At 40.4% G+C, this 21,669-nt stretch overlaps 2 protein-coding genes across 2 annotated transcripts; both read right to left on the bottom strand.

Annotated features, from left to right (window-relative positions):
- Positions 1-5,682: 5,682 nt before the first annotated feature.
- On the bottom strand, positions 5,683-8,734 carry LOC306994267 (uncharacterized protein). The gene is made up of 5 exons (XM_079639873.1): positions 8,179-8,734; positions 7,861-7,941; positions 7,683-7,733; positions 6,050-6,091; positions 5,683-5,957 (listed from the first exon to the last, which is right to left on the bottom strand). Exons 1-5 carry the CDS (start codon positions 8,660-8,662, stop codon positions 5,734-5,736), a joined length of 882 nt encoding a protein of 293 aa, XP_079495999.1. The 5' UTR covers positions 8,663-8,734; the 3' UTR covers positions 5,683-5,733.
- Positions 8,735-8,861: 127 nt separating this feature from the next.
- LOC306994272 (uncharacterized protein) lies at positions 8,862-20,072 on the bottom strand (the record flags this gene model as incomplete). The annotated part of the gene is made up of 7 exons (XM_079639875.1): positions 20,001-20,072; positions 11,567-11,626; positions 11,272-11,343; positions 10,699-10,801; positions 10,444-10,493; positions 9,037-10,261; positions 8,862-8,884 (listed from the first exon to the last, which is right to left on the bottom strand). Exons 2-7 carry the CDS (start codon positions 11,624-11,626, stop codon positions 8,862-8,864), a joined length of 1,533 nt encoding a protein of 510 aa, XP_079496001.1. The 5' UTR covers positions 20,001-20,072.
- Between the last annotated feature and the right edge of the window lie 1,597 nt (positions 20,073-21,669).

Below are 21,669 nucleotides of genomic sequence, written 5' to 3'. Positions count from 1 at the left end.
CGAAGTGACGTACCAGCGTTTGCATATGACCGCCTCCAGCACAAGACAACTACGCTTTAAGCGCAAGACAACTAAGCTCATTTCGTATCGTTGTCGCGCCCGCGCGCCGCTCGCCTCACAAGTGTTCAGTCGCCGGACAGCGAGTGGGTCTGTGTACAGGGAAATTACGATGCCGCAGATGTGCTGTTCCTGGCTGTGGACAAACAACATCTTTGAATACGCTGCCAAAGATCCAGACGACAGGGAAAAATGGATGCACTTTATTTGTCCCAGTCACGGCAGTGTTAGAGAACAAATCCCAAAATGATGCTGGCTTTGCCAGAAAACTGTTGCTCAAAGATAAGTCCGTGCCGACTATTCTGGGCTCAACAACGACGACGCAAACTGTAAGTAATGTATTTAAAACTTTAAACTACTTTTTAAATACGCTGAATCCGCAAGTGTTCTGGCTGGGGGCGTTAACAATTGATGCATAGGCACTGACGTTAGCCAATCATAACAGTGGGCGTTAACACTGAACTCTTAAAGGGGAAACACCCCCAAAACAGACTGTGTGAATCAGAGGATGAGAAACAGGGTGGGAAAAGGTCATAAATCACTACATTTTAAAAGTTTTTTGTAAAAAAAAAAAACTATAGTAATACTATAATTGCACCTGAGGGAATATAATAATTAAATAAAAAAAAACATGTCATGACCTCTTTAACTGTATATTGCTGACAAAACATTCGTATTTGTGTTTTTCCAATTTCCCCACCATTGTCTTACATTTTCAAAAGTATGTTTTTTTTTCCAACAATCCCAGAAAACTTCAAAATGTTTACAGAAGTCAACATCTTGTAATAATAACAACTTGACAATAGTATTGTGTTTAACTAGAGTACAGTCTGATGAAGGACCTGCGCCTGGACACACACACACACTCCAGATCTGATGAAGGACCTGCGTCTGGACACACACACACACTCCAGATCTGATGAAGGACCTGCACCTGGACACACACACACACACACACACACTCCAGATCTGATGAAGGGCCTGCGTCTGGACACACACACACACTCCAGATCTGATGAAGGACCTGCACACACACACACACACACACACACACACCAGATCTGATGAAGGACCTGCGCCTGCACACACACACACACTCCAGATCTGATGAAGGACCTGCGCCTGCACACACACGCACACACACACTCCAGATCTGATGAAGGACCTGCACACACACACACACACACACACACTCCAGATCTGATGAAGGACCTGCGCCTGCACACACACACACACTCCAGATCTGATGAAGGACCTGCGCCTGCACACACACGCACACACACACTCCAGATCTGATGAAGGACCTGCGCCTGGACACACACACACACACACACACTCCAGATCTGATGAAGGACCTGCGCCTGGACACACACACACACTCCAGATCTGATGAAGGACCTGCGCCTGCACACACACACACACACACACACACACATACTGGTACGGGTGCTTTATAAGGACTTTTTCCCCTAAAAAGATCCATCCTGGTTTATGGGGACCCACCTTTCCCTTTGTCATAGAGATTAATAAGAAATATTAAACTGCTCCTTATGGCATGGGGTAAAAATCTGACTGCTCAGAATTTAATTCTAATGAAACAGTCTGGTAATATGAAGACCTGACAAACTAAAGCACTGTAAGGACAGGGCAGGAGTGGGCGTTTCCTGATTTAATTATGATTTATGAGGACTACCCTGGTTTATCTGGACATCACTCACATACACATCTGACCATTAATTATGAGGACTAACCTGGTATAACCTGGACTAACTTTACCCATGAGAGTGCCACATCACTTAAGTTTGTTTCAATACCAGCATATAGAAAAACAAAACAAGAAATTATCAGCAATTGTTCACCCTGGCTTAAACTTTAAGAGAGATTTCAGAAAACTAACCTGAGTTTGTAATGTGAGATTTAGCAGGTGTGAAGTGAGTGAAGAGCAAAGAGAGAAGAGGGAAAGTGAAATACGGAAATATTGTAGCTTTAAAAATTAAGAAAATAAAAAACCAAAAGGAGTTTACACTATTTAACCATCACTGACAAATGCATTCACCCACAAGTATTTTTCATAATTCAACCTTGAATGTCAGTCTTAATTTATTCATTAGATTTTAAGAAGTTTTGTCTAAAGATAGTTTTGAATAAAGCTAAATATTTCCAATTGATTGGGTTTGGGTTTTGTTAATGTGAAAAGAGAAGATTGTTCAAGACTTGGTATTAGTATCTTAATGAACATTGCTGACCATTTGGGTTTAACTGGGCATCAGTAACCATATGAATCATGCATACACACACAACCCTAACTAACCCTTGATTATGAGGACATTTTGGGTTTAACTGGACCTCTCACACACACACACTCTCAAACACACACAACCCTGACTAACCCTTGATTATGAGGACATTTTGGGTTTAACTGGACCTCTCACACACACACTCTCAAACACACACAACCCTGACTAACCCTTGATTATGAGGACATTTTGGGTTTAACTGGACCTCTCACACACACACTCTCAAACACCTGACTAACCCTTGATTATGAGGACATTTTGGGTTTAACTGGACCTCTCACACACACACTCTCAAACACCTGACTAACCCTTGATTATGAGGACATTCTGGGTTTAACTGGACCTCTCACTCAAACACTCTCAAACACACACAACCCTGACTAACCCTTGATTATGAGGACATTTTTGGTTTAACTGGACCTCACTCACACACACTCTTAAACACACAAACACCTGACTAACCCTTGATTATGAGGACATTTTGGGTTTAACTGGACCTCTCACACACACACTCTCAAACACCTGACTAACCCTTGATTATGAGGACATTTTGGGTTTAACTGGACCTCTCACACACACACTCTCAAACACCTGACTAACCCTTGATTATGAGGACATTCTGGGTTTAACTGGACCTCTCACACACACACTCTCAAACACCTGACTAACCCTTGATTATGAGGACATTCTGGGTTTAACTGGACCTCTCACTCAAACACTCTCAAACACACACAACCCTGACTAACCCTTGATTATGAGGACATTTTGGGTTTAACAGGACCTCACTCACACACACCTGACTAACCCTTGATTATGAGGACATTTTGGGTTTAACTGGACCTCACTCACACACACTCTCAAACACACAAACACCTAACTAACCCTAGATTATGAGGACATTTTGGGTTTAACTGGACCTCACTCACACACAAACACCTGACTAACCCTTGATTATGAGGACATTTTGGGTTTAACTGGACCTCACTCACACACACTCTCAAACACACAAACACCTGACTAACCCTTGATTATGAGGACATTTTGGGTTTAACTGGACCTCACTCACACACAAACACCTGACTAACCCTTGATTATGAGGACATTTTGGGTTTAACTGGACCTCACTCACACACACTCTCAAACACACAAACACCTGACTAACCCTTGATTATGAGGACATTTTGGGTTTAACTGGACCTCACTCACACACACTCTCAAACACACAAACACCAAACTAACCCTAGATTATGAGGACATTTTGGGTTTAACTGGACCTCACTCACACACTCTCAAACACACACTCTGATTCATTCTGAACTTCATACACTGTTTACTCATTGGCCAGAGGAGAACTGGCCCCCGACTGAGCCTGGGTTCTCCCAAGGTTTTTTTCTCCCTTCTGTCACCTGATGGAGTTTTGGTTCCTTGCCGCTGTTGCCTTACCTTCTGGCTTGCTTAGTTGGGGACATTCAATATTCAACAATATTATAGATCTGCCTTAAAGGTGGATGATGATGAAATTATTTTTTGTATTATTTTCATGTTATCACTGTGAAGCTGCTTTGATACAATCTGTGTTGTGAAGGGCGCTATATAAATAAAGATGACTTGACTTGACTTGACACAAACACCTGACTAACCCTTGATTATGAGGACAAACTGGGTTTAAATGGACATCACAATTAACTCCACACATAGCAGGAGTACCTGTATTAGAGTTAACCATACTAAACCAAATCAACTATTCTACATTAAAGAGTGAATTCACAATTGATTGTGCCCCTTTTTGTTGCCACTAAACCTGTAAAAGTAATACGCACACCTAAGGAAATAGTGCTACAATGTGCTGTTGCTATATCAACCAACATATACACGTGGTGCAAAATGAACCTGGTTGGAGAAAATTCAGTGATCAAAGATCAGCAAGTTTTACACTTCATAGAAGACTAGTTAAAGGACAATTAGATGAAGAAATGCAAATAGACAGCCAATAAAAACTAACAAAATTAAACTGAAAGGGCAATTTTTATTTTGCAAATGGTAAAAAAAAGGCTCAACAACTGAGATCTAATAAGGCCATTATTAGAGATGCACCGATTGATCGGCTTGGGACCGGAATTGGCCGATTTTCACGTGATCGGCCGGTCAGTCTGACATATGCCGATTTTATACCGGTCAAACATTGCGCAAAATCAGCACACGGAACGCACATGTAGAAAACCTCATGAATTACGTCAGTTTCACACCGCAAGCGTGAGAGGCGCGTATTTTTTTCGGCGTGCATGTTAATCAATGAGTGCATCACACCGGGAGCAGGAGCGTCGCGTGAGCAGCAGTGAAGCGCAGAGTCTATTTTTGCTGCGCTGCTCACACTCAATTAAAGTGAAACCACACTTTTTTTGATGGGCAAAATAAATATGATTTCACACAAAAAGTGCCAAAAATGCACTGAATTTGCATGTCTAGTGTGTTTTAACAAGAACTGGAGTAGGCTATGTCAGAAAAGAAAATGAAGAACACTCAACAATATTTATAGAAAATTCACCCATTTAAACTTGTTTTTATTATTCAGTTTGGGTAGAAGTATATGGTGTTTTATAAAAAAATTAAATAATAAATGTGTGTGCTGTAAAGTGGTTAAAAATGAAATCGGAATCGGCTAAAATCGGTATCGGCAGGTCAACCTCGGAAAAATCGGAATCGGCCTAGAAAACTGTAATCGGTGCATCTCTAACCATTATGGGACTAAAGTGCATGAGGGAGTGTGCCTCAAAATGACCTCAGCAACACACTGGAAATAAAACCAAATTAAATTGCCTTCCAGTAAATGCATGTATTTGTACATTTCTTTCAAAACAGTGTTTTAATAAAAGTAAATAAAAGGATGTCTTGAACACTCTTCTGGCCCAAAAACACTTTAGAGAACAAAACCCACAGACATTAAAGGTTGTATCAGCGATTTCAGGCCCAAACATAAATGATCACATTCATCTAATTTTTCCTAACAATCCGCTAGCTGGCCGCCCCATAAGTATGCCGTCCAAAAACCGCATCTCTGTAGGCAGCCTAGGCTCTGAGATCTGCACACAAAAACAATGGGTTTCACCAACCACCAAAACCAAAATAAACAGTGTTCAAACCAATCACAGACAGTTCCAACCAATCACCGCAAAATCTCAAACCACAACACCCCCACCTTTTGTGTGCAGATCTCAGAGCCTAGGCTGCCTACAGAGACGCGTTTTTTGGACGGCATACTTATGGGGCGGGCAGCTAGCGGATCGTTAGGAAAAATTAGATGAATGTGATCATTTATATTTGGGCCTGAAATCGCTGATACAACCTTTAATGGAAGGCAACACTGATCTCTCGAAGAAATCTAAGAAGATTTCTTTTTTAACATCAAACCTCGGTTCCTCACGAAATCCCTTATATTTTGGGCCGTTCTTTCTCTCAGAACAGGGTCCTCTGCAGTCTTGCACTGCTCACACTCTGCCTTTGTTGCAAGGTGTCCCTTTGAAATATGGACTCTGAAATGTTTCATGACAGCATTCACTTCATTTGGGCTCCATGGCCTTTTCACAATTCTCCTCAATTTGGTCTCTGTAAAACAAACAATATACATACACATGTATACCTATACACCTATATGTATATACATGGAATAACTTTAATATACCCAAATGTTTAAATACCTCTGGAGTTCTCAGTTTCATCCCGATTCATTTGGCTTTTTCCTGAGGGGTAAAAAGCAACAATTAAAATGTATTCCAGCTCTACAATCCAAACAGTTTCGGACCATGTGAAATATCAGCAGATAAGCACACAGGGAAAACTAGTCTCTGGTCCTGTGTAACACGAAAAGGACCACATTTACACTGAATTACTGTGGAAGCAAAAAATAAAACATGAACCCAAAATCAACATGTATCCTTTTTCTCAAATAAATATCTAAAATATATGCGCACACACATACCTGTGGAGCTGTCAGCCTCACCCAGGCCCATTTTTTGGGGAAAAAAAGCAACACACTATTCCTCTTCTCTACACGGCAAACAGGTATATAATATATATATATATATAATTATTATTATTATGTAAATATGAGGGCTCTGAACCAGTTCAAAGAATGAAAACAAAAACTGGGGAAAAAACAGAAACGATTACTTGAAATGACAAGTTTTTTTTTCTTCTTTTTTCTGTTTAATGTTTTAATTTGTCAGTCAACCTCAACCAATCATGAATTTAAATAGTATGGCCTATGCTGACGCTGACACATAGTGAGTGAAATGCAAATGCTCAGCGGTCAAGTCAAGATAAGGTAGTCGCCATGTCAATATGCTGGCATTAGCTTTTGGATCTCTGAGGAAGTTTTTGGAGAAGTTTATCTGAGGAAATGTCACCATGGCAGGTAATATCCAGGTGTTTTGAAACCAGCTAAAATTGCAGGTTAACTGCTGCCATTGAAGAAATTAGTTAAATTATAAATAAAATGATGTATGGCCAGACACTTCATGTGTCAATCAAGCTCAAATAGATTTACGATGTTTAGGACCAGCGAATGTTAGATTTGTGTTTTGGGTGCTTAGTTTGTTTTTTGTTTAAAACATTTGGCCAAAATCTTGTGTTATTAAAGTGCGATGCACAGTCTGGTGTTGGTTGTCTAGTCATAGCCAATGCAGACTAAAGCCAGAAGTATACCTCTTTTTTTTTTTTACCACAGCCTTGCAAAGTATACTTCTTTTGACTCGTACACAGGCGTTCAACACATTATTTTCAAATTAATTTTTATATCATTATTATTATTTTAAATTACTATTGTCCCAGTTTCAGTAAGGAACTCTTGTAATAAAGTAGCAGTGGTTGGGACATATTTTAAGTATCAACCCCACTTAAAAAGATGCAATCTAATCCGGTTTACATGAAATAAGCTTCAGAGCAGGTTTAAGTTACGGACCACTATAGCAACACTATGACAGCAAGTCCAGGATGAGCACTGAAGAACCACACAATCCAAGATCATGCCAAATCATCCACAATCAAATCCCACTAACTGAGTGGCGTACGAAGAACGGACCCCAGTTCCTTACTACCCTTGAATTGAAAACAAGACAGTCTCCAAAGCGTGCGCGTAACTGTATGAGGTTTTGTCGTCAGTTTGAGGATGCACTCGAGTTTCTGGTATTAGTTATTAACCAGTATGGTTTCTAATCAAGCCGTTCTCTGAACAATAATGTTTCACAAGGAACGCATGAACAGAAATGTAAGGTTGGATTTTCATTTATTTTTAAAGCCCTGGTAAATATATAAATATACATTAAAACATACCGTTGGAACTTTCTGTCTCGTCCTGGGTCAACTTCATCCCTTCTTTGCTTCCTACATTTAGAAAATGAAACCATACTTAAACTTGACAACCCAAATACTTTGTTTCTGATAATCAGAAACCTGATGTAGTGAATACACTACACCACTGATGCTCACTGGAATTAAATTCATTACATACCGCTTACTCCAGAGACAGGCTCAGACTCTTCATTGTCGTCATCGCTTACTTCTTCCTCATCTAAATCCAGATCAATTTCATCTATAGAAAAACATATTTGACAAACATCCCCACACACCTGCATTAGTGCACATATACAATTCCTAAACTTCCTTTATCTAAAGAAATGAGAGGTACTCTAAAAAAAACTCATTCACCTCAAAAACATCTTTTCTGAGTAACCTAATTAGCTTCAAAGTTTTTCTCTACATGTAATTTAGAATTGTCCTGTTACTGTACCGTAACTATTATTATTATCATATAAAATAAGGCACATACCTTCGATCTCAATTTCATCAAGAGACTTTCCTTGGAAATTGACAAGAGTTCCTTTCTCCATTGCCAAGAGCAGCTTTGAAATTTTTGCAATTTCTATAGTTGCATCTGGCAACCGATAATAGTCTCTATGGACCCGAATGTCGTGGCCCAAAAAGTTGGCTAGTTGATCAAGCTCATTATCCTTAAGATTAAGAACCTGGGACATTGTTGCCACCTGCTTACGGAGCTGTGTAGACCGGAGATATTCTGGGTGCTGTGCACCACACTGACTTGCAAAAAGCCTGATGCAGTCCTGTCCTCTGAAGAAGCTGTTGGGCGAGCACTTCGGTCTTCCAAATAGGAAGGGGTTGTCCCGGTCTACTTCACATGCATCTCTCTTGTCCACAAGAAGTTTTATTGCACTGGCAAGTTCAGGGTTTAACAAAATTGCAACTTTTCTCCCTTTCTTGCCCATTATTTCCACTCTGCTGAAATGCTTGGCCATTTTTTGCTCAAATGGAGAGAGACTGACGGCGATATCATCATGGAGCTCAGTCTGGTCTCTTTTCCTGAAACACTCAAGCGTCATTTTTGAAACCTCTCCTGCACAACGTCTATTAAAGATTATAACTTGTGCAAGTGTCACTTTGGCGAGTTCTGCATATGTTTGTGAAGACTCATGATATTTTAGGCTTTCAAAAGCATCAGCTGATTTTTTCTCTAGGTGCTGGTGGAGAAGCTGCACATCATGTGTGAATGGTATAGTTGATGGTTTGTTGAACTTTGATTTGTTCAAAGTAGCAAGAGCAGCATGGGAGACATGTTCTGCCCATTCACTTGAGCACAGTCGTTTAAATCGCTCTGCTGCTTTTGTCATACCATCATCCTCTGCTGCGATAGCCCTGCAGAGAATGATGTCACCGATCTTGTTGAGCGAGTGTCCTAACTTCAGCGCAAGGCTTGGTGTCTTATATGAGTGGCTCTTTTCATCGTAGCCAGCAACATCTTTCACAGCCTCAATGACTTTGTAAAAATTGTATGGCTTCACAGCATCTTCAAAACTAAATATGAAGTATTTTTTTCTCAAGGTTAGCAAGAGTCTGCCCATTTCCTGAACCTTCTGTCTGATGTATTCGGATTTTGTTGGATCGCTTCCATGCTTGTTGTAAAGACACTGACTCAACTGCAATATGAGGAAGTCATTTCGAACCACAGATGAAATGTCATCAATCTTCATGTTTCCCAAAATCTTCCACACCTCTGGAGATATTGCCTGGGAGAATGTTGACTCTGCAATATCAGCCAAAACTAAGACTTTGGCCTTACCAGTTGCTTCAGACTCTGAAAACATCTTTGAAGGGCATCTCCGTGTATGACGCCACAGCTCCTTGCGAACAAACATGCCTTTACAGTATACACAGTGCACATATGTTTTGGCACTCAGTTCAATGTCTGATCGTCCTGGCCGCCTTCTAACTTTCAGTGGTCCACTTTTACTTTCCATAACTTCTTGATTATGTTCATAGTTGCCTCTGTTTCGTAATTTCTCAAGTAACCTTTTTCTGTCCTGGGAGTGTTTAGGGAGCAAGAATGCAGCAGCAATTTCTGTCTCACTGTCTTGATGCTTTTTAAAGTGGCGGGCTATTTTAGACTGTGGTTTCTTGCAGACATAACAGTAGTTTTTGTGGGTGGAAATAGTGTTTTTGGGGTTTGGCACATTGTCAGTCTCTGACCGTTCACAAGAAGACACTGCTGGTGTTTTCTTAAAACTCTGAAGCATCTCAGTATTGTGTGTAGTAGTATCATGATCATCACAAGTGAGGTCTTGAGCATAACTGGATCGGACCATTTCTTGCTCAGTGGAAGAACAGGGAATGGGTTGTGGTGGCACACTCTTTGCTCTCATAGAAGACTCTGAAAAAGCTGGTGAGGACTTATATGGTGGATTGCATATATTGATAGATACACTATCATCACTATCGCTATTTTGTCTAGAGTCCGGGATAAAGTCATCAGAGGAAGATTCTTCAGTGTGTTTATCAGCGTGAGGAGAATACTCTTCATCAGAGCCAGATTCTTCAAAGCTGGAAAATTCAACATCTTGCTAAAAAAAAAAAAAATATATATATATATATATATATATATATATATATATATATATATAGAACAATAATAAAAATAATAATAAAAAAATAGTGTACCCTGCTTATAGTCCAGCACAGTTTTGATGTAACAAACTTGAAAATGTTTATGTAAAAGAAGGTGATGTAAAAGAAATTAACATACCAGTGTCATATTATTCAGGAAGCAGGTTTTGTGCCATGATCTTGAACATACTGAAAGAATATAAAAATAAGCATGTTTCTTTTAGTTTTTTACCAGATTACTGCTCATTTTAAAATGCCGAAAACAATAGATATGCCTTTGAAATAATAATGATTTGAATAAAACTGCACAAAAAACATTTAATAAAAGCCCATTTTGTTTTCAATACAAAAATGAAAACACATACAAACATATATGAGTGATGCAGATACTGACATTTGCATGTAAGGCCAAGCCATTTTCGACTTGACACAGGTCCACTGCAATCTTCACAAGAATCCAAACTGGAGATAACAGCACTGTGAACTTCATGGTGGCACTATAAAAACAATTATTTATTAAATCAACATATATTGAACATAGCACAACTTTCATTCCAGAGTGTGGTGTGAATGGGCCTTAACTGTTTACGTCTCTGTGACTGAAAGTCACAAAGCATATCCAGATTGAAAAGTGTGCATATTAGGTCTACAGCTTATCCACAAAAAAGAAGCAGCCGACACATACCCAAAGCAACATCTTTTCCTCAAACCCTATCCGACATGACTGTCCTCGTAGTGGAGAACTGTCCTTACATTTCAGGTCAGTGTCATGCCCATCCCCCAACGCACGAGTTATGAAAATGAATGAACCGAGCAAGGTACATTTTACTCGAATTTGAGACGTCACAACAGCGTCTTTAAGACGACAGTCCACGTCAACCAGTCTAGTATGATGCCCAACCATCCTACACTTAACATTGCCTGTGTCAAAGAGAAGAAAACAATGAAGGAACATGCGCTCACTTACTTTCTGTTTCACTGATGAGGAAGGATTCACAATGCATTCAGTCACAGCCACTGATGTCTCGTCACACAATTCCTGTAATTATGAGAAAGACAGGTACAACACTGAGGCAAGGATGTTTGCCAATTGGTCACCGCAACTAATTCTAGTATCAACCAAAGTCTAAATATCTAGTGTCCCTTTCATGGCTCCGTCGTGCACAAAGCAGACATATAAAACATGTAAGGAGGAAGCTGATACATGTGGATCTTGTCTATAAGGTCAAATAAATCAAATACACATTACATAATAAACATACCATTTCCTTTCCAGTCAAAGCTGAATCTCCTCTCTTTGCAACCATCTTTGATGTGGTCATCTGAAATCAGACAGAGCATTGTATGCTGTCGTCATAAAATGGTTTCATTCTGATGCATAACATTTAAAGGGACACTCCACCGGTTGAAACATGAATGTGTATTGAAAGTGGGTCATATATGTAGTAGAATAGTAGCATACATTTCTAATTTGGGTCCTTCTTGGCCGATAAAAGGCAGAAAATGACTTTTTAGTTTTAGTGCTTTTGGATTGTAGACAACAATCCCCATAGGGCATTGCAATGCTCAGCAGGCCACTCCCACTACTCCGCCCATCAATGTACACTAGAGTTGAGCTGCACTTTACGCTACCGCCTGGAAATCATTTCACACAATTTCTAGTGAAGTTACTTTGCGAACTAATTATTGAATTACTCCTCGTTTTTGTTTCGAAATGTTGTGCACTTGCTTGCATAGTACCGGCATGTTCAGCCAGCACAAGGAAAATACACGGAGTAAGTTTTCATAGATTGGGCGCTCTGTTCAGAAGTTGACCACGTCATGTTATTTTTGTAGCTCTGAACAATCTGATTATCCTGGCAGCTAGGACATCCCCCAAGATTTGTCTCAAAACAGAAAACATTTAATCACTGGATAGTTTTTTTTGCCTATTTAAAGTGTGGTTTATGTCAGCTGAATGTGCGGAACGCTTTTCATAGAAGGTGTTTTAGCACAATTCACACCGAGCGGTAAAAAAAATATCTGAATGCTCCACAAGAAACTATGGTCTTCCGACCTTTTACCATCGTGTCGATTTATTTTGATTAATATGTGCCAGGGAAAGAGCAAGACAGCGCTTAGGAGACGGTAAAGCCTTGTTTTTCGCCTGGCTCCGCAGACAGACACACAGAGACAGAGAGAGAGAGAGAGACCGGGGCGCGCGCTCTCTCTCTCTCTCTCTCTCTGCTCATTCTTCAGTTAAACATGCACCCTGTCACACGCGCAGCAGTTCGTTTACATTCGGCTACTCACAGATCAGACTATGGCGGGACAAATACCCTCCACCTATCTACCAATCACGGAGTCAGTAGTGTTGCGGCATCCGGGTTGCCAGCTCTCTAAGTTATGGGACCACAAAGACAAATGAAAAAATAAAACGGAAATTGAATCACTCAAACATTTATTGAAATCACACACAAATAAATAAAAGCCAAGCAAATTTCCTCTGGAAAACAGTTTGTTCATGTCTTTGGAGTCCTGGAGCACAGGAATAAACATTATAACTTGAACAGAACCAAAACTATTTACATTTTTCCAAAAGAACTGAAATTCACTGATGCCAAGCCTCAAAACAGTTCCTATCAGGAATCACACAGAGGGCCACATCACAGGCTTTGCATTTCCAGGGGGTGGCCTGTTTGACCTGCTTTGTCTGCTTGCAGTTCACACATTGCCTTCTACCATAGGAGGCCTTCTTGCTTGCTTCAGTTTGATCTGATGTTGGCACAGGTACATGGTTACTTTGTTGCCTGAACTGTGTTGCCAGAGAAGGCCAGGTGAATTGTGGAGCAGACAGAGACTTCCCGAGTGTCCATTCACTTTACAAAAACCAGAGGGACGTCACGGATCCACCTGATGGTGCCCCTAGGATCCTTTTTGTTCATGGCATTTGTGGTTGTGCGGGGGCATCCTCGTCTGTTGTCCCTGTAGGTGCCACATGCTCCAAAGTTCATGCTGTAGAGATCCATGAATAGCTTTGGACTTGTGTAGAAGTTGTCTACATACACATTGTAGCCACTCCCTAGGAATGATTTGTTCATGAGGGACATAACCGAGTCGTATGCCAGTCCTACACCAGAAGCAAACACAGACTTCCCCTTGTACACAGCAAAGTCTAAAGTGCACCCAATGCTGCTGTCTGCCAGCACAAACAGTTTAAAGCCCCACTTAGTTGGCTTCGCCTTCATATACTGGGTCATGCCAGTGTGAGCCTTTGTTGGCACCATCCTCTCGTCCACTGAAAGGTTCTGCCGTGGGCGATAAAATGCTCTGCATGCATGTTTGATGTCATCTAAAAGGGGCTTCAGACGAAACAGCCGGTCATAAGCTGGTGTCCCTCTCTTCCGGTCGTTGTGGACATCATCATCATGTGGATGTTCCAGGAAATGACCTGATACCTGTCACGTGCCATCACTGAGTGGGGAAACTGTTGGCTGAAAATGGTGTTTGTCCTCCAATAGTCCCGGATATTTGTCAGTCTCACCAGTGCAAAAAAGAAAGTCAGTCCTAAATATTTGAAAAATTCTTCAACAGTGAAGTTTTTCCAGGAATATTTTTTGCCATTGGCAATGTTTTTTGCAGCGTTTGTTTTTGTTTTATTACACAAAGTGGTTGCTGCACTGTCACTGACAAAAAGTTTGAAAAGGTCCAATGGTGTGTATATGGATGTGGGGCTGAGCTGATGTCCTGGCTTTCTTGTTGGGACGAACCTTTTGGGCACTGGAGGGATGTCTGGCTGACTCTCACTGTTCCATGATTGAGTTGGGGCTGCTGGCTGTGGGGATCTAGATCTCGACCTTGTGGATTCAGGACTCTGTCGACCCCTCAAGCTGCCGGATCTGGATCTGGATCTGGATCTGGATCTTGACCGCGCTCTCCCTCCCGTCCATGACCTATTCCTGGCAGCTGCTGGGATGCTGCAGCAGAAGTGGAAGGGCCCTCCTCAGCGGAAGAATGGGAGCTTTCCTGTCTGGCTCGGGTCGGTGGGCTGGTGTCTTCATTATCATGACTGTAAAACAAATAAAGCAAAATATTAGATCATACATATCAGATAAATTAGTGTTTTTGTATTTGATTTCTCACATAAGATAACAATGGCTGAGATTGCTACTGTACCCCCAATCCACCACAGCTATAATATGAGCACTCTCTCCCCAGCCAAAAAGTGTGACCAACCCCCCACTACAACATCCTTGAGACATTCTCTCCACAGCTAAAAGGTGTGACCAACCCCCCACTATCCTTTGTTTGTATCTCTAGGTAAACTCAGACAAAAATGGCTGAGAGACAAAGTGTAATCCACAACTCTTACTACTCTGTAACAAACATAGAAAAATGAAATACTACTTTTACAGAACTTATTTTTACATATTTAGAAAATTTATATTTTATCATATTAGTTTTTTTATTTTTATACTTTTACAGTAAATAAATAAATAAATAAATAAATGGAACTTACTCTTCAGCAGGGTCTAGACCATCCTGGTAATCTAGTTCCTCATCAGTCAAAAAGCTCTCTTCTCCAGAAAATCCATCATCCTCCATATGGCTTCAAAAAAGGCCAGCACTTGATTTAGATCCATGTTTCTCAATCCGTTAGAACATTTTTCTACCTACCTTATGTTTGAGGCAATATGCTATGATTTACTACGGGCATTTATTAAAACTTAAATGTGTATTTTAAGAATACGTTTTATAACGTGCTCTGAGCATTCAACACATCAAGTTGGATTCAGCCTCGCCACCCCCCCCCCCCCCCCCGGAATGGTGTAGGCGCAGGCGTAGGCTAACGTTGATTTAAAAACAAACACCTCTCGTTAAGACACATACAGCAATAGCATATCTCAACATATCCTACAATCTTCACGTGTTGAAATGAAGCGTACAATTGACTCCTTTTTTAAGAAGGGAAGTTCAAGTGTAACAGAACCATCACTTGATGTCGAAACGGAGCGAGTAAGTCGAGCGAGTGAGAATGATGATGCTGCGAAGGATTCGTCAGGAAAAGCACACGCGGGAAAAACAATACGGACATATGAATTTGGACATCAGTGGCTCGAAGAATACCAGTGGTTAAGGTACCAAGACGGAGCAATGCACTGTGTATACTGTAAATTCTGTGGGCCTTCAATTGCAGGACTGTCCAAATTTGTAACTGCGTCAAAACAATTCAAACACGAATCATTGAAGCTTCACAATGACAGTATGAAGCACGCGAAGTGTAGAGATACATAACCCGTGACGCAGCAGCACTCCCCACTGCATTTCGGCGTCAAGATTTAGCAAACCGAGCAAGTGAGGAATCTGAATTGATAGTTAAGTTCAATGTAGCTTATAATATAGCCAAAGAGGAAATGCCTTTCACCAAATTTAAATCGCAAATTATTCTTTTGAAGAAGAGCGGGGTGGCCGTTAATCCAACATACGCTAACCACAAATCATGTGCTGAATTTATTGGAGTAATCTCAGACACTCTCAAACAAAAGACCTGTGCTGCTGAAAATCTATTATATTATTTTATGGATTATATTTATTTTATTTTTCCTTAAAGGGTTAGTTCACCCAAAAATGAAAATAATGTCATTAATGACTCACCCTCATGTCGTTCTAAGCCCGTAAGACCTCCGTTCATCTTCGGAACACAGTTTAAGATATTTTAGATTTAGTCCGAGAGCTTTCTGTCCCTCCATTGAAAATGTATGTACGGTATACTGTCCATGTCCAGAAAGGTAATAAAAACATCATCAAAGTAGTCCATGTGACATCAGTGGGTTAGTTAGAAGTTTTTGAAGCATCGAAAATACTTTTTGGTCCAAAAATAACACAAAATAAGACTTTATTCAGCATTGTATTCTCTCCCGGGTCTGTTGTCAATCCTTCACAGTTACGCTGACGGCATAAGACGCTGATGACGTGTATTTCTGGTGCGCCCGAGCTTCATTTATAGACTGAGGGAAACGCACGCTGTAAAAGTGTCTCATCCGCGACATGCACATTTACGCACCATTAAAAAAATGATATCCACGCAAACCATGTAGAATAGCTTGAATATAGCGTGCGTCTCCCTCAGACTGTAAACGAAGCTCGGGCGCACCAGATAACACGTCATCAGCGTCTTACGTCAGCAGCGTCACTGCGGAGTCCTGAACGCAGATTCACAACAGACCCGGGAGAGAATACAATGCTGAATAAAGTCTTATTTTGTGTTATTTTTGGACCAAAAAGTATTTTCGATGCTTCAAAAACTTCTAACTAACCCAGGAGTTCAGGAGTCTGTCCATCTGTGCCAATCATAGCACGTTGAAATCCAAAAGAAATTCATTTTGCACATTGTGTACTGTATTTTCTATTGCAGTAAATCTATCCCAACCAATGTTAAAGAAAACAAGAAGGCATGTGGTTTAAAATATGGCAAGTAAAATAAAAAGCACATCTTTATGCAATACAGTTTCATTATTGTTCATTATTATCCAGAGCGGATTACTATAAATAATTTGTGCGACCAAATCATGTTTTGCGCCAGTAACTGAAAAAGTTAGTAGCGCAAGTGCCACCAGTGGAAAAGGTTAGTGTAGTTCCCTGGGCTTAAAGATTTGTTTTAGACAAATATGCTTGCACTCTGTCACCAACTAGATATATTTAAATTAATGTAGGCCACTTTTCACTGGTAACAAAAATACATTTGGCATTATCAGGACCCACAAATATTCCCCCACTGCATTTTATATATATAGTAGTTTAATGTGGTATTGACACTAAAACTCTGTAAACTTGATTGTTCCCCCTCACACAGTAATTTTTTATTTTGGGTGTACTATACACAATATGGGCCCTATCTTGCACCCAGCGCAATTGACTTTGAACATCGACGCATGTATCATTCCTATTTTGCACCCGCGCACAGCGGACTTTTCCCTCCACAGACGCACGTCGGTAAATTAGGGAATGAACTTGCGCTCGCGGGGGGGGTTCAACGAAAAGAGGAGGCGTGTTCCGGCGCAAAAGTTCCCTGGTGTTATTTTCCAGTTTTAGAAAGCAATTGCGCCACTGACCAGGAAAAAAACAGTCTAAAGACAGTGGCGCGTTGCGCGTTAGTGATATGGTATTTTAAGGGCGCATGCTTGGCCATAATGTAGCGTGTTAACGCACGTCCACTTTGATTCTCTAATAATTATAAACAGACGCAGCAGTTTTCATTTTTGCAAATCATACATTATTACAAGGAAAAATATTAACACACGAGGGAAATCATTGTTGTATCCGTGAAGATGTGAAAAAGATCTATCTAGATTTAAAAAAAATAAAAAAAATAAAAAATAAAAAAAAATCTAGATTAGGCTACACATTTACCCAAATTATATGCCTGTTTAACCGAAGCTAATTTGGGTGTGTTTCTCCCATCATCCCCAATGTCACTTCTCTGTGTTTTACGGCCCTGACGAGAACGTCGGTCTCCTGGCTGTGAAATGCTCCTGGCGTGCGCCGGCAAATCCGCCATTATAATAGCGATCCGCCATGGAACAAGCGCGCCGGCTCTTAAAGGGAATGTGAGAGGACGCTCTGATTGGTTTATTTCACGTTACGCCCAAACCACACCTATGAATAATGAAGCTACTTCAGACCAACCCCTTTTAGATTTGCGTCGGGCGCAAGAGTCGTTTATCCCGCCGGGAAAATAGCAACAGCGCCGGGATCCGTCCACAAAGTTACTTGCGCTTTGCGCTTTGACACTTGCATTTCAGATCGTTAAAATATGGCTCTATATATTGTTGCATTTTTGTATTGCGATACATTGCTTAATTGACAGCCAATCGGAATCAATTCTGCTATAACATGCTTCAGTATATAAGCGGCAGTCAAAGATGCGATCATAATAAACAGAACGTTACCGTCTGCTGGTTGGACCCTATCACAGTTATGGTTAGTGTGAATGGGCCTTAACTGTTTACGTCTCTGTGACTGAAAGTCACAAAGCATATCCAGATTGAAAAGTGTGCATATTAGGTCTACAGTAAGGGTGTGCGATATTACGATTTTTGATCGTGGACGATTAAAATGTCTCCACGATCTGCTTTTGAAGAAATATCGTAGGATCGTGCATTTTATCAGTTTGCATTTCTGGCGCCTCCGTCTCAACATACTGTACAGCGCGACGTATATCCATGTGAAATGCAGAGGAACGGGACACTGTAGTTCATAAAAATTAATTATTTGCATGAGCTTTAAAGCCTTGCCGGTTAAACATGTCATTCGCTGCTGATGCGCTGTTCTAACGGGCGCTTTTCTGAGCGCAAGCACATGCACTAAAAGCCTGTCTAACAGCGTCTGATTACTGGGCTAAGTTATATTTCGAGTCTTATTGCGCTATACTGTCAAATACACACAATGTTTACATAAACAAAGTTGGTTATGTCTAAAGTGAAAGAACAATAGAAAAAAATTAAGAAAAAATCTGCTCGTCAAATGCGTGTAGACTCGTTTCGCGCAGATCTTAAAGTGACAGTAGACTAATAGTAAACATGCTGCCGCTTGTCCTTAAAGAGACAGTTACCCAAAAATAAAAATGATGTCATTATTTACTCACTCTCTAATGTTGTTCCAAACCTGTATTCATTTCTTTCTTGTGCTGAACACAAAAGAAGATATTTTGAGGAGTGTGGCTAACGGTTGCTGGTCCCCATTGACTACCATAGTAAGAAAAAACTATTATGGAAGTCTCTGGGGTACATCAACTGTTTGGTTACCCACATTCCTCCAAATAACTTTTATTTTCAACAGAAGAGGGAGACTTATTCGGGTTTAAAACGGCTTGAGAGAATTTACATTTTTGGGAGAACTATCCCTGTTAATAAAACAACAAAATACAAAGAACATCTCACTCACTCTTGACTGAGAACTTTAATATTAGCTTTAATAAGAATCAATGTACAATTTATATAGTGAAGTCGATGTTGTGTTTTATTTTCATATTTGTTCATTTAATTACTTTCTTCAATGCTGTTAAATACACCTGCAGCTGAAAAAATAAAGCACTGTTTATTTAATTTGTATATTAAGTTGTGTGCATCTTTGTTCTTAATTTTTAATAACAAAGAAAATGACAAAGATTTTTTATCTTCGCCACTTTGGCCTAAATGTCTGCCATTCTTTTTTATTTTATATTTTGTTACCTAAGGCTTTGTTTTTAAAATAGGGACATTAGTTTGGCTATGATGCTCAGTCACTTGCAAAATAGTAAAACCAACATGAAAAGGAATCGTGATAAAATCGTGAATCGTGATTTTCCTGAAAAAAATCGTGATATGATATTTTTGCCATATCGCCCACCCGTAGTCTACAGCTTATCCACAAAAAAGAAGCAGCCGACACATACCCAAAGCAACATATTTTCCTCAAACCCTATCCCTGACATGACTGTCCTCGTAGTGGAGAACTGTCCTTACATTTCAGGTCAGTGTCATGCCCATCCCCCAACGCACGAGTTATGAAAATGAATGAACCGAGCAAGGTACATTTTACTCGAATTTGAGACGTCACAACAGGGTCTTTAAGACGACAGTCCACGTCAACCAGTCTAGTATGATGGCCAACCATCCTACACTTAACATTGCCTGTGTCAAAGAGAAGAAAACAATGAAGGAACATGCGCTCACTTACTTTCTGTTTCACTGATGAGGAAGGATTCACAATGCATTCAGTCACAGCCACTGATGTCTCGTCACACAATTCCTGTAATTATGAGAAAGACAGGTACAACACTGAGGCAAGGATGTTTGCCAATTGGTCACCGCAACTAATTCTAGTATCAACCAAAGTCTAAATATCTAGTGTCCCTTTCATGGCTCCGTCGTGCACAAAGCAGATGTAGGAAACTTTTCCTTCTTCTAAACAAATACCAGGAGACGTTTGGATCACGTTCAAGCAGAAGTTCTTCTTTATTGAGCGCGGCTGCAATTCTTTCAATCAGTCTGAATGTAAACAGTATACATGGTAATTTATACATTCCAATGGGGAGGAGACTTCTTGGGGTGGAGACAAATTTAAACCAATCATACGACAGCAAGGAGGAGTTAATCCTTATCTAGCTAAAACCGGTCTGGTAGGTTATCTAGAGGCTGAGGAAAATCAGCATATTCACTCTATTGTATTGCCAATCTAATCAGTCTAATTCTTCAACGTCTGAGCTAGAAATCAACATAACTATTCACATGCTGATGCTGGCCAGGAACTCCGGTTCCAAGGCCCATCTCAGAGCCATTAAAGACAAAAGGTGAAAGTCTCCCATACAGCTAGGCTGAAAGGTGAGAATCCCAGTGATCTTGACTCATTTAAAATACAATAGAGAAAAACAGGGCTGGCAGGAAATCAGTCTACTAAACTTTATCAGTTTATATACTATTGCAGTGGAAAAACTAAATTAAACATTTAATAAATTTGTAATCCTACAGTCCCCCGTTTGAGAGTTCTTAAAAACTCTCACAAAATACAAATTTAACACTTAAGAGTTCATTCTTGTAACTTGTGATCATTACAGGCACGTATAACTTATTCTGTGTAGTTCTTCTGTAATTACATGCGGACACAGAAACAAACATGCAATTAGGGTTCGTGAAGTATCCTACGGGTAATAGTCTTTTCTGGTTGAAACTGTCATTTTCTCGTGAGAGGCGTGAGTCATTTGTTGAATTAAACACTTGATACTGTGGATGCATAGATAGCACGCCAGTAGGAGAAAGAACAGCAGAATTGCTATTTCCTTAATCCACAGCCAGGGTTTACCTAACAAGTTTCCGAACCATGAAGAATCATCTTCAGTCATCTTGTGTAATTTATCTGAAAGATCAAGAATGTCTTGTTGGATTTTGTTCAAGTTCTCTGTTGGATCCATCAAACCTGTGCAGCATTCAGGGCCGATAATGGTGCAGGCTCCCCCTTGTGTTGCAAGAATATAATCCAAGGCCACTCTGTTCTGTAAGATCATTATCTTGTGCGAAGCGAGAGCGTCCGTGATGTTGCCCAGGGCCAAAGCCGTATCATTGGCCAATTTCTGTACAGAATCCGAAAGGCTTCTGACTTGATCGAGAGCCTGCATGACACCATACGATGGGATTAATGCTCCAAGAGTTCGTGACCACCATGTTTGTGCACAAGTGAGTCCGGGAATGCAGTCATCTTCTTGGTTGGTAGAAGGAGCTGAATTATGTAACTGTGGAGAGCTTGGGGTGGAGTGTGTATTTTCTCTGATAGCGGGTAGAACATAAACCAGGGTGCACCTGCCGTTGAATTGGCTAGGTAGGATGCTGTAGACAGAAGTTCCACATAACCA

The sequence above is a fragment of the Phoxinus phoxinus genome (assembly GCF_949152265.1).
Source record: "Phoxinus phoxinus genome assembly, contig: scaffold_61, whole genome shotgun sequence".
Classification (NCBI taxonomy): Eukaryota; Metazoa; Chordata; class Actinopteri; order Cypriniformes; family Leuciscidae; genus Phoxinus; species Phoxinus phoxinus.
Note: the sequence above shows the minus strand (reverse complement) of the source record. Positions and strands in the feature narration are given on the sequence as shown.

What these genes read in the sequence shown, in the direction of transcription:
- LOC306994267 (XM_079639873.1), bottom strand. Translation starts at nt 8,662, where the DNA reads ATGGCCAAGCATTTCAGCAGAGTGGAAATAATGGGCAAGAAAGGGAGA. An exon ending in GCCTGTCTCTGGAGTAAGCG is followed by an intron (nt 7,734 to 7,860) that starts GTATGTAATGAA and finishes TTCTAAATGTAG; the next exon opens with GAAGCAAAGAAGGGATGAAG. An exon ending in TGAAACTGAGAACTCCAGAG is followed by an intron (nt 5,958 to 6,049) that starts GTATTTAAACAT and finishes TTTGTTTTACAG; the next exon opens with AGACCAAATTGAGGAGAATT.